This window comes from Lagenorhynchus albirostris, chromosome 10, assembly GCF_949774975.1.
Source record: "Lagenorhynchus albirostris chromosome 10, mLagAlb1.1, whole genome shotgun sequence".
NCBI classification, from domain to species: domain Eukaryota; kingdom Metazoa; phylum Chordata; class Mammalia; order Artiodactyla; family Delphinidae; genus Lagenorhynchus; species Lagenorhynchus albirostris.
This window is the reverse complement of record NC_083104.1, coordinates 66753293-66767055: the sequence shown is the minus strand read 5'-3', so window position 1 is coordinate 66767055 and position 13763 is coordinate 66753293. Positions and strand designations below refer to the sequence as shown.

Below are 13763 nucleotides of genomic sequence, written 5' to 3'. Positions count from 1 at the left end.
TCCCTCTGACAGCCACCTCCTCCTAGGTGTCTGGAGAAGCCACCAAGGTAAAGAGCCAGCCTGGGTGGGCCTTTCGAGTCACTTTGAGGGGAGGCGGTGCCGTTCCCAGGTAATACCCTGGGATTTCTGAATTTCTGAATTTCAGGGTGTTGACTACATTTCCCAGGTTATCTTCCACCCAGAAACAGCAAGAAAATCACCTTTGATGCTCTGTCTCGGTTTTTAGTTGAGCTAAGTACAGGTTTTTATTCCTAACCATTTTCAGTTCAGTATTAAGGTGCGTGTGTTGTGTGTGGTAAGTGCTCCCTTTGTCTCCTGAACCTTTCATTCTTTGAGGGCTGAAGCCTCACCTGCTCCCCTCCCCCAACCCCCCATAGCACCTGGCATGTTTCCTCTCAGTCCTGGAAACTAGAGTGACAGGGTCCTTATCTGAGAAAGGAGATTGGGTTGAATTGGTGGGGGAGGGGTGTGGAGGGTGGAGGTTTGGGGGGTAGGTGCGGGGAGCTGAGCTGTCAGCAAAAGGAGGGGTGACAGGAGTGGGAATGTCCCTGTGGGGACCCAGTTACCTCCCTCCCCTCCTGGAAAACCTAATTGCAATGGACAAAGCTGGAATGTCCTCTGACAGGCCTTTTGGGACCCCCTGTGATGAAGTCCGAGGTGGCAGTGGTGGTCTTTGCAGGGCCCTACTGTAGCCTGTGTTGCCGCGCCAGTGCCCAGATGCCTGGGAGTCACGCAGCAGAGTGCGGGAGCAGACCTGCCCTACTCTGGTCCTCGAGGCCTCAGAGTGCCAGCCCCCTGCCCTCCTTTTGAACATGCCCTCCCATTCTCCTCCTCTCCCTGACTACTATGGGATACCATGTCTTGGCTTCTGTTATTTACCCCAGAAAATTTCCAAAGAGATTCCTGCTGCTGGTCTTAGTAGGTTTTCTCATATGACAGGTTGGGCTGGAACCTGAGTGCTGGAAACAGGTGTTCTTGCTTTGCAGGAGGCTGGTACATCCCACCCCAAAACTGAGAAAGATGGGTTTGGGCCTCCACAGTCTGGCTCTGCCCAGAGGCTACCTCACCTGACCACCTCATAGAACTTGGGACTAGCTTGCAAAGACAGGCCCACAAAGGGAGGGACGCCCTTCCCGCCTCAGGAAGGCAAGCAGGGTCAGCATCTGAAAATCAATTAATGTAATACATTCTGTCCATAGAAGGAACAAAACCACACAATCATCTCAATGGACACAGGAAAAGTGTTTAACAAAATTCAACATCCCTTCATGATGAAAACATTCAAAAACCTAAAAACAGAAGTGAGCTTCCTCAACCTAGTAAATGGCATCTATGAAAAACTCGTAATTAATATTATACCAAATGGAGAAACACCTAATGTTTTTCCCCCTGAGATCAGGAACAAGACAAGGCTCTGCTCTTGCCGTTAGTCAACATTGTACTGGAGGGTCTAGCCCAGGCAACTGGGAAAGAAAATGAAATATTATCTGTGTTAGAAAGGCAGAAGCAAAACTGTCTCTGCAGATGACATGATCTTGTATTGAAAATCCTAAAGAATCCACTAAAAATACTGTTATAACTAATGAATGAATTCACCAAGGTTGCAGGATATAAAATTGATGTACAAAAATCAATTGTATTTCTATACACTTGCAAAGTGAAAATGAAATTAGTGAAACAATTTCATTTATAATAGCATAAAAATTAATAAAATACAAATTTAATAAAAGAATTACAAAACTTATATTTTGAAAATTCTAACACATTGTTGAAAGAAAGTAAAGAAGACCTAAATAAGTGGAAAGCCATCCTATGTTCATGGATCGGAAGCCTTAACATTGCTAAAATGGTGGATTACATAATCCCTATCAAAATCTCAGCTGACTTCTTTGCAGAAATTTGACAAGCTGATCCTAAAATTTATATGGAAATTCAAGGGTCTTGAAAAAAGACTGGAAATTCACAGTCTTGAAAAAAAACAAAGTTGGAGGACTTGCACTTCCCAATTTCAAAACTTAACTACAATGCTACAGTAATCAAGATGGTGTGACATTAGCATAAAGATAGATACATAAATCAATGGAATATGATTGGGAGTCCAGAAAGAAACATTCACACTTTAATTCACACAATTAACATAAAAATTTAAAAACACAGGTATAAATCTTCCTGACCTTGGATTAGGCAATGGTTTCTTAGATATAACACCAAAACCACAAGCAGCAAAAGAAAAAAATAAGTCGGAAGTCCTCAAAATTAACAGCTTTTGGGTTTGAAGGATATCAAGAAAAATTGAAAAGACAACCCACAGAATGAGAGAAAATGTTTGCAAATCATATATCTGATAAGGGACTTATATCTAGAATATGTAAAGAATTCCTACAACTCAATAATAAAAAGACAAATACCCCAATTAAAAAATGGGCAAAAGACTTGAGTAGATATTTCTCCAAAGAAGATATACAGATGGCCACTAAGCACGTGGAGAGATGCTCAACATCATTAGCCATCAGGGAAATGAACGTCAAAACCACAGCAAGATACTACTTCACACTCACTAGAATGACTATAATCGAAAAAGACAGTAACAAGTGTTGGTAGTGTGGAGAAATTGAAACCCTTGTACATTGCTGGTGGGAATGTAAAATAGTGCAGCCACTTTGGAAAGTAGTCTGGCAGTTCCTGAAAAAGTTAAACATAGAGTTACTATATGATCAGAGTAGCCAAATGATACCACTCCTAGTATGTACCCAAGAGAAATGAAGACATATTGCCATACAAAAACTTTTACATGAATGTTTGTAGCAGCATTATTTATAATAGCCAAAATGTGGAAACAAATGCCCAACAATTGATAAATGGATAAATGAAATATATTCCATACAAAGGAATATTACTTGGTAGTAAAAAGGAATAAAGTACTATCTCATGTTACAACATGGATGAACCTGAAAATATGCTAAGTGAAAGAAGCCAGACACAAAAGGCCACATATTGTATGATTCTATTTATATAAAATGTCAGAATAGGGCTTCCCTGGTGGTGCAGTGGTTGAGAGTCTGCCTGCCGATGCAGGGGACACGGGTTCGTGCCCCGGTCCGGGAAGATCCCACATGCCGCGGAGCGGCTGGGCCCGTGAGCCATGGCTGCTAAGCCTGCGCGTCTGGAGCCTGTGCTCCGCAACGGGAGAGGCCACAACAGTGAGAGGCCCGCGTACCGCAAAAAAAAAAAAAAGTCAGAATAGACAAACCCATAGAGACAATAGATTAGTGATTGCTTAGGGCAAGGGCTGGGGGGCGTGGAGGGAAAATGGGAAGTGACTGCTGAGGGGTGTGGGGTTTCTCTTTGGGGTGATAAAAATGTTCCCAAATTGTGGTGATGGTTGCACAACCCTGTGAATATACTAAAAACCACTGAGTGGTACACTTTAAATGTGAATCTTAAGTTATATGAGTTATACCTTAATGGAGATACATTCTATCATCTCATACACACACACACAGCCTTAAGCCCTGGACTGATTTGTATGCTTCCTGTTTAGCTGCCCCTCCCCACCAGCCCTAGCTGAGTCCCAGGCTGCCCTCATCACCTACCATTGCTATCCCTACTCACACACTTGTGCTTTCCTGCCCCACAGCACTTCGGGACAATCCTGTACTTCCCTGGAGGGTGTCTGGGACTCCAGAGCCCTTTCTCAGGACTCCTCTAAGCACCAAGGGTTGGCAAAACCATGCTGAGGTACATTTCAGACCTTGTGTCCTGGGTGGGCGTGGGCAGCAGGACCCCTGTGAAGAGGTCGTATGCCACTCCTTGATCCTGGGTCACGAACCCAGCTAGGCTTCACTAGTGACTCCCAGAGCTGGGAGAGTCAGCCCAGCACCCTTCGCCAACCCTTGGCCCTAGCCCCTTTCCGCCGGCTACCTGAAGATTTGGGGTCGGGGGTTAGGAAGGAAAGGAAAAGTGCCTCAAAGAACTAAATGGAATGTTTGGGGGAGAGGGCGTGTGAAGAAGGAACAGTTGCCATGAGTCAGTAGGGGAAGAGGTGAGCCTCTCAGGGCCCCCTGCCCAAGAGCCCTCCCTTGCCCCCTTTGTTGCTCACAAGCACGGCGACTGGTCCTCTTACACAGGCTTTTATTCAGGAGTCAGGGGCTGCCTCCCTTCCCTGGTCCCTGCCTGCCCCACCCATAGAACTCCTCTCAGATGGGGCTTGTCCTTCATCTGCCCCTCACGACACCCGCTGCCTGCTAAACAGGAAAGTTAGGGGACCGGATACTCAGGGAGAACCTTTACCTTGCCCAGGCAGACAACCTAAGGCCAGGCAGGCAGGGACCTCCCCAGAGTCCTCACTCACCGCCCCCCCCAGACTGAGATGGGAGGAACAGAAGGGGTCCAGACACATGCAGTCAGCGGGCAGCAACCTGAGCTCGCAGTGGCCAGGCCCCATACCCCCAAAGATGTCTGTGGATGAGGCACATGCCCTGCAGCCTTTCCCTTCCAGAGGGACTTCAGCCAAGAAACGTCTTGTTTGGCGGGCTGGGGACAGGGTGGGGGAGGTGGCAGGAGGACAGCTGACCTCTTCACCCTGGGAAGGCAGGAAGCACTCCTGGGAACAGCCTTAGACTCCAATGGCTCAAGGAAGAGGCCAGGGGACTGGAAGGGGCTGAGGGGTTCCTGGGAAGCCCTGCGATCTTCTGTCCCTGGAAGAGCAGGACTGTGGCCCCAGGACAGCTGGAGAGTGGGCATAGGCCACAGGAACACTGCTCAGAACAATCTGCAGCTGGCTGAGGGGTGGACCTCCCCAAAGGCAGAGGCATCCTGGGGCAGTGCCAAGGATTGTCCCTGTCGAGGCCTCCTGAGGGCACAAGGCCTCTGGCCTGGAGTCTGGCTGGGGTGAAGGGGGCTGCTGGGCCACAGAGAGGACCTTCCAGGAAGCTGTGGTCTCTTATTGGAGAAAGACAATCCAGAGTGGGCATGAGGCTAGGGTCCCCCCCATGAGGCCTTGCCTTTGAGTGGTGACCCCTTCAGAAGATTCCAGCCAGCACCAGGGGAGGCAGTAGCAGCAGTCCCAGGAGGAGGCCCCAGCCGTGCCCAGGGCTCGAGTTCAACCCTGACTTGATGCCATGCTTTTCAGGGCCCTCTGCACCTGCAGGAAGGGAGAGGCTTTGCCTCAGCCTGGAGACAGCTCTGCCTGACCTCCCACCCACCCTACCAAGGCATGCACATGGGGCCCAGCAGCCAGGGAGGAAGCTCCTACTCGGAGGTGCATGCCCCGCCGTGCCTATATCATCTATACTAGAGGCAGGGTGCTGACCTTCTGGAGCCAGGAGGGAAGGTAGGACGGGCGCTACAGGCCTTACCTGGCAAGGAGGACTGCAGGGCCAGGGTACGCCCACCCATGGCATTAGCGGTGGCAGAGGCACTGGGGGAGTTGGACAGGGACTTGGAGGAGGTGTGTCCCTTGTGCTCCAGTGTGGCCTGCAGCTCACCTGGCTTGTCCTGCGCTGGAAAAACTGAGGCCAAGATCTCACTGGAATGAGGCGACTCGGCCTCAGCCTCGCCCTCCTCCTGGGTGTGGGGTAGCGGCTCCCATGTCCCCGTCAAGGACATCTTGGGCTGCAGAGAACTCTCTGGGCTCCTGGAGGGCATTCTTGTACTGCTGGCCTCTTTATCTGCTGATTTGGGGGTAGGATCATGGGTTGATTTGGGGAGGGTAGCCGGTCTCTCATCCAAATAGAGTAGGCTGTGAGTTGCCAAAAAGGAAGGGACCTCAGTTGCTAAGGAAGGTGGAGCCTCTGTTGCCATGGAAGGGGAGTCTTCTGTTACTAAGGAAGATGGGGCCTTGGTTTCTACAGCAGGTAGAGCGTTTGTTGCCAGGGAGCCTGAGACCTCTGTTACCAAGAAGGATGGAGTTTCCGTTGCTAAGGAAGAAGTGATACCCTCTTTCCTAGAGCCTGAGGCTTCTGTTGCCAGGGAAGATGGGGCCTCAGTTACTAGGTAAGGCAAATCCTGAGCCTCTTCCGGGCCTCTGATGGGTTCTGATAAGAGAGACAAGGCCTGGCATTAGTGCTGCAAGCAGGGCCCCGCATCCCTCACCCCACCGCAATCGAGGTGAGGTGATCAAATGTCCTACAAAGACACACAAACACACATGCACACACCCTCTCCAGTGAGTATGTCCCTCATTGATAATACATGTTATTTCTTGTGACTGACAGTTGCCCCTCCATCCACCTCCTTGTCCAAGTCTTCCCCTCTCTACACACGCATTTCCACTTTTTCAGGGGATTTCTCCCGCTGGATTCCTGTTCCTAAAACACCCATCGCATTGCAGGCCTGGCCTTTGGAGTCCCTCTGACCACCCATCTGGCCACGCCCCCCACCTCCACCCCCGCACCCCCTATGCTCAGGAGCCCCCAACTCTCCTCTACCCTCTGCTTGGAGGGTAGTAAGCTGTTCACTTGGAATGCCAGGGCGCCAAAGTGGTGCGCAAGGAGGGCAAAGCAGGTAAAGCGGGCTTGGGAACCCGGATGGGGTGGGGCCGCTGAGGGTTCCTCCCCTGGCCCACGCACCACTCTGGAGTCTTGGAAGACACCAGACCATCCAGTAGGCGTCCCCTGCCTCACCTGCCTCCCCCCACCCCACCCCACCCCACCCCGGACTCACCACACAGGGAGTTTTCACAGTGGTAGCCCAAGGGACATTGGGAGCATGGAGTTCCCTCCTGGTAGGGCCTCTGCCCCTTCACGTTCCCCCTGCAGGAGGGGAGGAGGATGCTGGGGGGAGGGGTGTCCCTGCCAACCCCTGTCCCTATCCCTCATACACATACCTAGTCTGGAAGCGCTCCCTGGGTCTTACTTGCCCTACACTAACTTGCCGGGCCAGTAAGAGCAGACTCCCATGGGTGCCCTTGCAGCTCCTCCAAGGGTATAGGGTATGGACCCAAGATTGGCCCCCTTCCTCCTCCTTGACTGTGTCCAGCTCAGCCCTCCCCTTGGCTCTGCCCACCCCCTTCCCCCAGGGCTCCCTCCCCACTCACGGGGGCTCATAGTTGCAAACCAGCAAGTGGATATCGGTCTCCTCAACGCCCTGGAGCTTCTCACAGAAGTGGGCACCACAACCAATCCTCTCTGTCTTGGCCCAGACCACCTGAAGGAGGGAAAACCCAACAGTTTAGCCTGCGCAAGATGGCTCCTAGCTAGTGTCTCTCTACATCAGCCTTCTATGAGTGAGGAGAGGAGGAACCCTATATGTAAGATCCAAGTCCCTGAGGACACACAGCTTCAGGACAAAACTCTGAACAGGGGGCTTGGGGGGAAATTTGTCCCAAGCAGCCTACTCTCCTCTACCAACCACACACACTATTTCACTAGGACTCTCCCTCTGAAAACCTTCCCCTTTGATAGACCCTCATGAATTCTTCCTGTGGGCTCCTTCTAGAGGCCCTTGCATTTTAAACAAGGGATATACAAAGGAATGAATCTCAGATGGGAGAACCTTAAACATCAGCAACAAGCAAAGGCCAAGGAAGGGAACAGGAGGAGCCATTTTGGAAGTAAAACTTCCCCCCAAATCATAAGTAAGCAGGGACCTGCCCTGCCATTTCTAAGTGCGGGTCTCCTAACTGGTAGAAGGCGTTCTGTCTTAAGTATAAACTTTAAAAAGTCAAAACAAACTTTGTGCCCTGCCATTGGCTGAGACAAGCCAATATAGCCTCCCTTTGCTATTTCTAGGCCCAGTCTGCCCAGGAGTCACTCAAACTGAGGCCCGTTTTTTGTTGTGAGATCTGGCTCTTGCTGTTAATTCTGCACAACTCCCCAGGATTGGGGTCTTGCTGCTTGAATCAGCTGAGAGTTCCCGAGGGACCACTGTCGAGCATCTCCCAGGCAGAAATGACCCCAGAATGCACAAGCACTCAGCCTTAGAGAACACAGGGGTAGAGATGGGGCAGCCCGACTCCTGCTGGGCACTGACAGCAATTCCTGCAGGAGGATGTATGTACGGGGAGTGTGAGAGGTGGCAGGGAAGAGAGAGAAGGGGGCAGGGAGGGCTGGGGCCTCACAACTTCCTGATCTGGGTGGGTGATGTTAGGATTTCCTTCTCTAAAGATCAGCACTAAAAATACCACCCAAAGAAACACTGGAAAATGGAATTGGTGGATATGGGTGGGAAGATGGTTGGTTCATTTCCTTTTTCTTTTTTTAAAATTTGTCATGTTATTGTTTGAACAACAAATAAGCACTGGGAAGAAAAAAAAAGAATTCAATAACACTAATGTTAATTCCCCTACACACACCCCTATGCCCCTTGTCTGCAAACTCAAACTTACGAAATGCAGTAAAACCCTGACATAGCAAGAGGCAGGAAATGCTCTCGGAAGGCTCTCTGAAACGTTCACTTGGTGATAGCTTACTCTCTTATTTCGTATGTAGTTTTTCAAGGCAGAAGAAAAATTGTGTATTTGCTTTATCAGTCCCTGGCAGATTGGAAGCAGCAACTTAGACACTCTGAGAAATGACAAGAGGGACAGTGAGAGAGAGAAGACCGAAGGCAGGGGGAAGCCCTTCACTGCTGGGGCAAACAGCCGTGTGTAACCTCGGCCAGAGGACGAGACTGCTTAGAGCTCGATCAGGATCGCCTGGCACAGTAACTACCTTCCAGGAAAAAGGCTCTGGGACACCTAATTCAGGTCTCTTCAGGACCAGGAGGCCGAGAGGGGCCGCCTAGGTTTTCAGAAGATTGTGGTTTTTAAAGAGACAGCTGAAAATGGTTTAGACAGTCTGAGAAGCAGACTTCGTTGGGGGCCTGGACAACACATGAATTCCTGTGGAGAGATGACTTTTATGAAGGATGCAAACGGGGCTTACGGACTCCCGGGCTCTGACTGGAGAGGTGGCCCCGCCCGGCCCTTCCCGGCCCCGCCCACTGCCCTGGGGCCCCGCCCGCCCGTCCAGCTTCGCACCTGCGTGTAGTGGCCGCACATCTGGCCTGTGGCGCAGGTGGCGGCGCTGAGGTTGTAGTGCTCGCGCTCGTGGTGCCACTCCTCCATGGCCAGCGGCACGTCCAGGCCCTCGTCCGTGATGGCGAACAGGTTCTCGCCGCGACGCCCGCGCTCCTTGTTGTGGCCCCACACGCACTGCTGCGCATAGGCCTTGGCGAAGGCGGCCAGCTCCTCGTCCCACCTCTGCGGGTCAGGTTGTGAGGGGGAGGTGAGGACGCCTCGGGCTCAGTGGAGGCGGGAAAGGAGGGTGGGAGAGGGAGGTAAGGATGTCCAAATTGGGTGAGGATCAGAAAAGAAGGTGGAGGGTGTTCTGGGGGGCCTCTGGAGGCCGAAGACCCTCCCCTCCTTGCAGGGTGACTCGTGGACATGATCTGGAACACAGCTGTGCTGATGGGGCGCTTCTGTGGGGAGGTGGGAGGGTACCATCCCAGGCCATGGGGTTAGGCAAACTTGGGACCATTCACCAGCTGTGTGGTTTTAGACAGATTGCCTAACTTTCTGAACTCTCATAGGACTTTGGGAAGAAAAAATGAGATGATGTTTTTGATAATGGGATTATTAATTAATACTAATATCATTCTATTTGCAAGGTGGGTGGTGATGCCCCTGCCAGGGCTGCCTGAACTGTTCTGAAGCACACACGATGTCCAGTGAGATGTTCCGGGGCTGGGTTGTTTATTCAGCCATTCCACTCCCTCTACCCACCCACCAGAAATCTTACTTGAGGGGCCAGCACCCCCTTTAACCTCCCACTCTCCCCTTGGGATAGCCCAGCTTTACCAGCTCTGGGCTTCCCTCCCAGTTGCTCTCTTGTCAACTGGACAACCCCTTTCCCCAAGAAAATTAAGTGTGTGTGTGTGACCCTCGCTGAGAGGCCTATTTTCAGAGCCTTGGTGGCCCAAAGAGCTGTCAGGTCCCAAAGGCAGTGTTCTCCAGGGAGGACCTCAGGTGAGATGGTGGGAGGGGGCATTTCAGGTTAGAGGGCCTCTGAGGTTCTGTGTCCCAGGCTGGAAGGATGGGCCAGTGTGGGTGGGAAGACAGATTAACAAGGCATCTGACCAAGAGATTGAGGAAGGAGGCCTGGATCCCATTAAACTGTCCTTGGCCTCTCCTAGAAATGGATGGCCTGGCAGCAACTCTTGCTCCACCCTCTGGGGGCCTGCCAGCGGTGGGAGCCAGACAGCCCATAAAGTACCAAGAGCTTGGGTGACCCTGAGGGGAGGGGGCTGTGTGGCCACACCCACCCCCCCTCCCAGGGTTCTCAGGAGCAGCTGCCTGGGGTACGGATGGGAGCATTGGGCTGGGATAGTAAAATGCTGTAAACTCAGGTGAATCCCTTTCCCTCTGTGGGCATTTTTGTCCCAAGTCACTGGTCCCTGAGGCTCTCTCAAATTGGTAGTAGTGGAGGATAGGGAGCGGGAAAGGGGCAGGGTGCTGGGGACCAGGCTCAGGGTGTCTGGGATGACCTTCAGGGCTCCAGACTAGACTGTAAGCTCCTTCAGCATGTCTGGCCCAGTGCTGGCCCAGAGCAGGTGCTCAACAGACATTTCTCAGCTGTTGATGACTGAGACACAGCCCTGCTTAAAGCAGTCTCTCCTACAGAGCTCGGCTGTAATTTCCATCCTGACTGGATGCCTGGAGTCCCACCATTAGAGAGTCATTCCTGTGAGTCTTAAGGCTTCTCAGTTGTCCAGAGACCCCTGTGGAGGTTCAAGAGTCAAGGTACCCACCCTCACTGGCCACTTGGTCACCATCTGAAAGCAAGTCCATTCATTCATCCACTCACTCATTCATTCAACAGTCCTGAGCACTATGCCAGCCCTGGGGGTGACAGCAAGGACTAAGAAGCCCAAGTTCCCAGTGTCATAAACTGTTAACTGGGCCACCATGTGGTAACTGACAGATATGCGATGGGTAGTATAGGGGCACCAAAAGAGGGCCATTTAGTGCAACCTGAGGATGGAGAAGGAGACATTAAGCTAAGTGTTAAAAGATGAGGCATTGGCCAGGTGGAGAGGGGAAAGGCATCCTGAACAGAGGGCAAACATGAATAAAGGCATGGAGATGGGAAAAGTTTTGGTGGGGGAAAGATAAGCTGCTCGGGTTACTCAAGGAGAAAGTGTGAAGGAGAGGAGGCTGGAGAGGTAGACAAGGCCAGACACACAGAGTGGGGCTTCTCAGGAGCTGGGGCTTTATCTGGAGGCAGCAGGGAGCCAATGCGAGCCATGGAAGGGTTTTGAAAAGGGTCAGGCCAGTGTGTTGGATCATTCATCCTGGTAGTAGAAGCCAGAGGCTGAGAAAGCGGGTAGAGGCTGTTCTAGAATTCCGTGGGAAAAGAAATGAAAGACTGAACCAGGGTTGTGTCAAAGAGGTGGCGGAGGGGTGGGGGGGGCGAGATAGGATTCAAGAAAAATTGAACCTTCTGAGAGGTAAAAGTGGTGATGATTAGACTTGGAGGCTGAGGGAGAGAGAAGAATCTGTGATAACCCCCACCTGCTTCACCCTGGATCCATTCCCTCTTTTGTTATCAAACACTTATTGCGCACTTACTGTGTGCCAGGCCCTGTTCTAAATGCTTTACATATAGTCACTCATTTCATCCTTTCAACCACTCTACAAGGGAGTTATTATAATGTTATCATCCCTGATTTACAGTTGGGGCACAGAGAGGTTAAGTAACTTGGCTGAGGTCACATAGCTAATAAATAGCAAAGTCAAGATTTGATGATGACCCAGGCCATCTGACTCCAGAGTCTCTGTATTTACCACTGCTGAAGCTGAGCCTACGCCTTGCCCCAAATTTATCCTAGTGTCCCAGTCGAGCCTTATCTCCCCCTCCTCAGATCACTTCCTACCAGGCAGCAGCATATCCCATCAATATCTGAACTGCTTCCTAGAATGTTGCCCCACTCCTGAGGTCCATCTCTGTCTACAAAGCAGCTTGCAGCCTGTGTAGCCCCCAGCCTCAGCCAGCAAGACTCTAGGGCATCAGGGACCTACAGATGGGGAAACTGAGGCCCAACAATATGTTCCAGGCCTCAACTGGGGAACTGTTGGCAGAGCTGGTAACAGAATCGGGAGCTCCTAGTTTGTTGTCTGCAATTCCTGGTTGCCAAGGCCGACAGGGCTGTGAAGGGCGGTGCTGTGTGCATCCGTGGAGCCCTTCCTAGATCTTTTTCATAGGTCATCCTGTCTGACCCTCAGGGCAGGGACTGCCCGTACCATGTGATCAGGAAACAGACGCCTTTGAAGGTAAAGGGTCCACCCAGAGTCACTTCAGCTGATTGGACAGAGCTGTTAGAACTCTGGTCTTGGACGCCTGGTGCAACCTTGCTCTCAGGCAACAGCTAGGGGGTCCCTGGACACTGCCCCTCACCTAAGGGTGACTGGAGAATAAGGGCCAGTGTAGCCCTCAGGGAGGGCAGGAAGGGGGTGAATTTCTCACTTTATCTCTTTCATGTAAATATACCCTACTATACTAAAAATATATGTATGTGTACTTCTTTTAGATTTCATTTTCCCCCATTCAATATTATATCTGTGAGATTCTGTCCATGTTGATATTTATGTAGCTCTAATGATGACATCATTTTACAGATGGGAAACTGAGGGTCCTTACTAGGTTAAGGGACTCACCCCAAATCACAGGCCTTGTGAGTGGTCGAGACAGATTTTGATCTGTGTGATTCAGAGCCCTGTCTACTTATGGTTCCTGTTCTCACCCCACCTCCTTAGTACATCCCTCCTACCCTGGGTGCTGGGACTCATCCTGCTGCCCTATTTTTTCTTCTCATCTCCTTGGAAGGTATCTGAAAGATCGTTTCACCAAGGTGTTAGGAACTTCCTGTGTTCCCCCTCCCAGGGGCACATGCATTTTAGGAAGTGCTGGGAAGGGGTCATTGGATGAGGGAGCAGGGCTTTCAGGCCTGGCTCTACCAGCTATGGGACATACAAGCCCCTGAGGGACCAGCAAGTCTCTCTGAGCCTCAGTTTCCTTATCTGTATAATGAGGCTGCTTATGGGGGCCTGTGAATTCTACAATGTCAGGGACTCTGTTCCTGCCGGAGAGATGAATCCCCGAGATAGCTTCCACTCACTCCATGAAAGGGGTTGGTGGGGGCCCTGGCCACACTTACCATTTGCAGCATGTTGGCGGCCGGTGGGGACACCTGGGATCGGTAGAGATTGTGCAGCTCCACCATCACGTGTTTTTCATCATCACTGAGGGCTCCGGCAGGGCCCATGGCAGCCCCCAGCAGTAGCAGCGGCAGCAGCAGACGGGCCGGGAGGCTGCGGAAGTTGTGCATGTTGGCCAGTCCTCTCTGCCTCTCCCGTTCAGGGGTCTGGCAGCTGGAGTTAAAGTCCTTCCCACACAAGCACCACCCTGGCTGGGGCGGGCGGGAGGGGCTGTGTCTGGTGGCCTGGCCCAGTTCAAACAATGTCTCGGGGAGGGCTGGGTGCTTGGGTCCCGACCAGAGTTGCGTCCACTCCCAGCATTTATCTCCCCTCAGAGTCCTTGGCTAAAGCCTCCTTTCGCTTGGTAACAGGGGCTCAGGCCAAGAGCTGTGTGAGTTCCGCAGTCCCTCCTGAGTTGTGGACAGGTCTCCAGGGGCAAAATCACAGTAACCTCTGCAACGACGGCTTGCACCCCAGGTCACACCCACTGGGTGCTGAGGACAGGTAACAAGAAGGGAGTCACATGGATCCTACCCCCAGAGGACTGGGCAAGGTGAGGAAGCAACAGGCGGCGTGTGGCAGAATGGAG

At 51.7% G+C, this 13763-nt stretch overlaps 1 protein-coding gene across 4 annotated transcripts; it reads right to left on the bottom strand.

The window, feature by feature from the left end:
• Positions 1 to 1227: 1227 nt before the first annotated feature.
• PI16 (peptidase inhibitor 16) lies at positions 1228 to 13351 on the bottom strand. 4 transcript variants are annotated; one of them, XM_060162745.1, is made up of 8 exons: positions 13135 to 13350; positions 8960 to 9181; positions 7037 to 7146; positions 6664 to 6752; positions 5937 to 6035; positions 5358 to 5672; positions 5004 to 5143; positions 1617 to 2682 (listed from the first exon to the last, which is right to left on the bottom strand). In XM_060162745.1, exons 1-7 carry the CDS (start codon positions 13303 to 13305, stop codon positions 5022 to 5024), a joined length of 1128 nt encoding a protein of 375 aa, XP_060018728.1. In that variant the 5' UTR covers positions 13306 to 13350; the 3' UTR covers positions 1617 to 2682; positions 5004 to 5021. The 4 variants fall into 4 exon arrangements, with proteins under 4 accessions (XP_060018727.1, XP_060018728.1, XP_060018725.1 ...); XM_060162744.1 differs by having other exon boundaries at positions 1228 to 2682; positions 5487 to 6035; positions 13135 to 13351; XM_060162742.1 differs by having other exon boundaries at positions 5358 to 6035.
• Between the last annotated feature and the right edge of the window lie 412 nt (positions 13352 to 13763).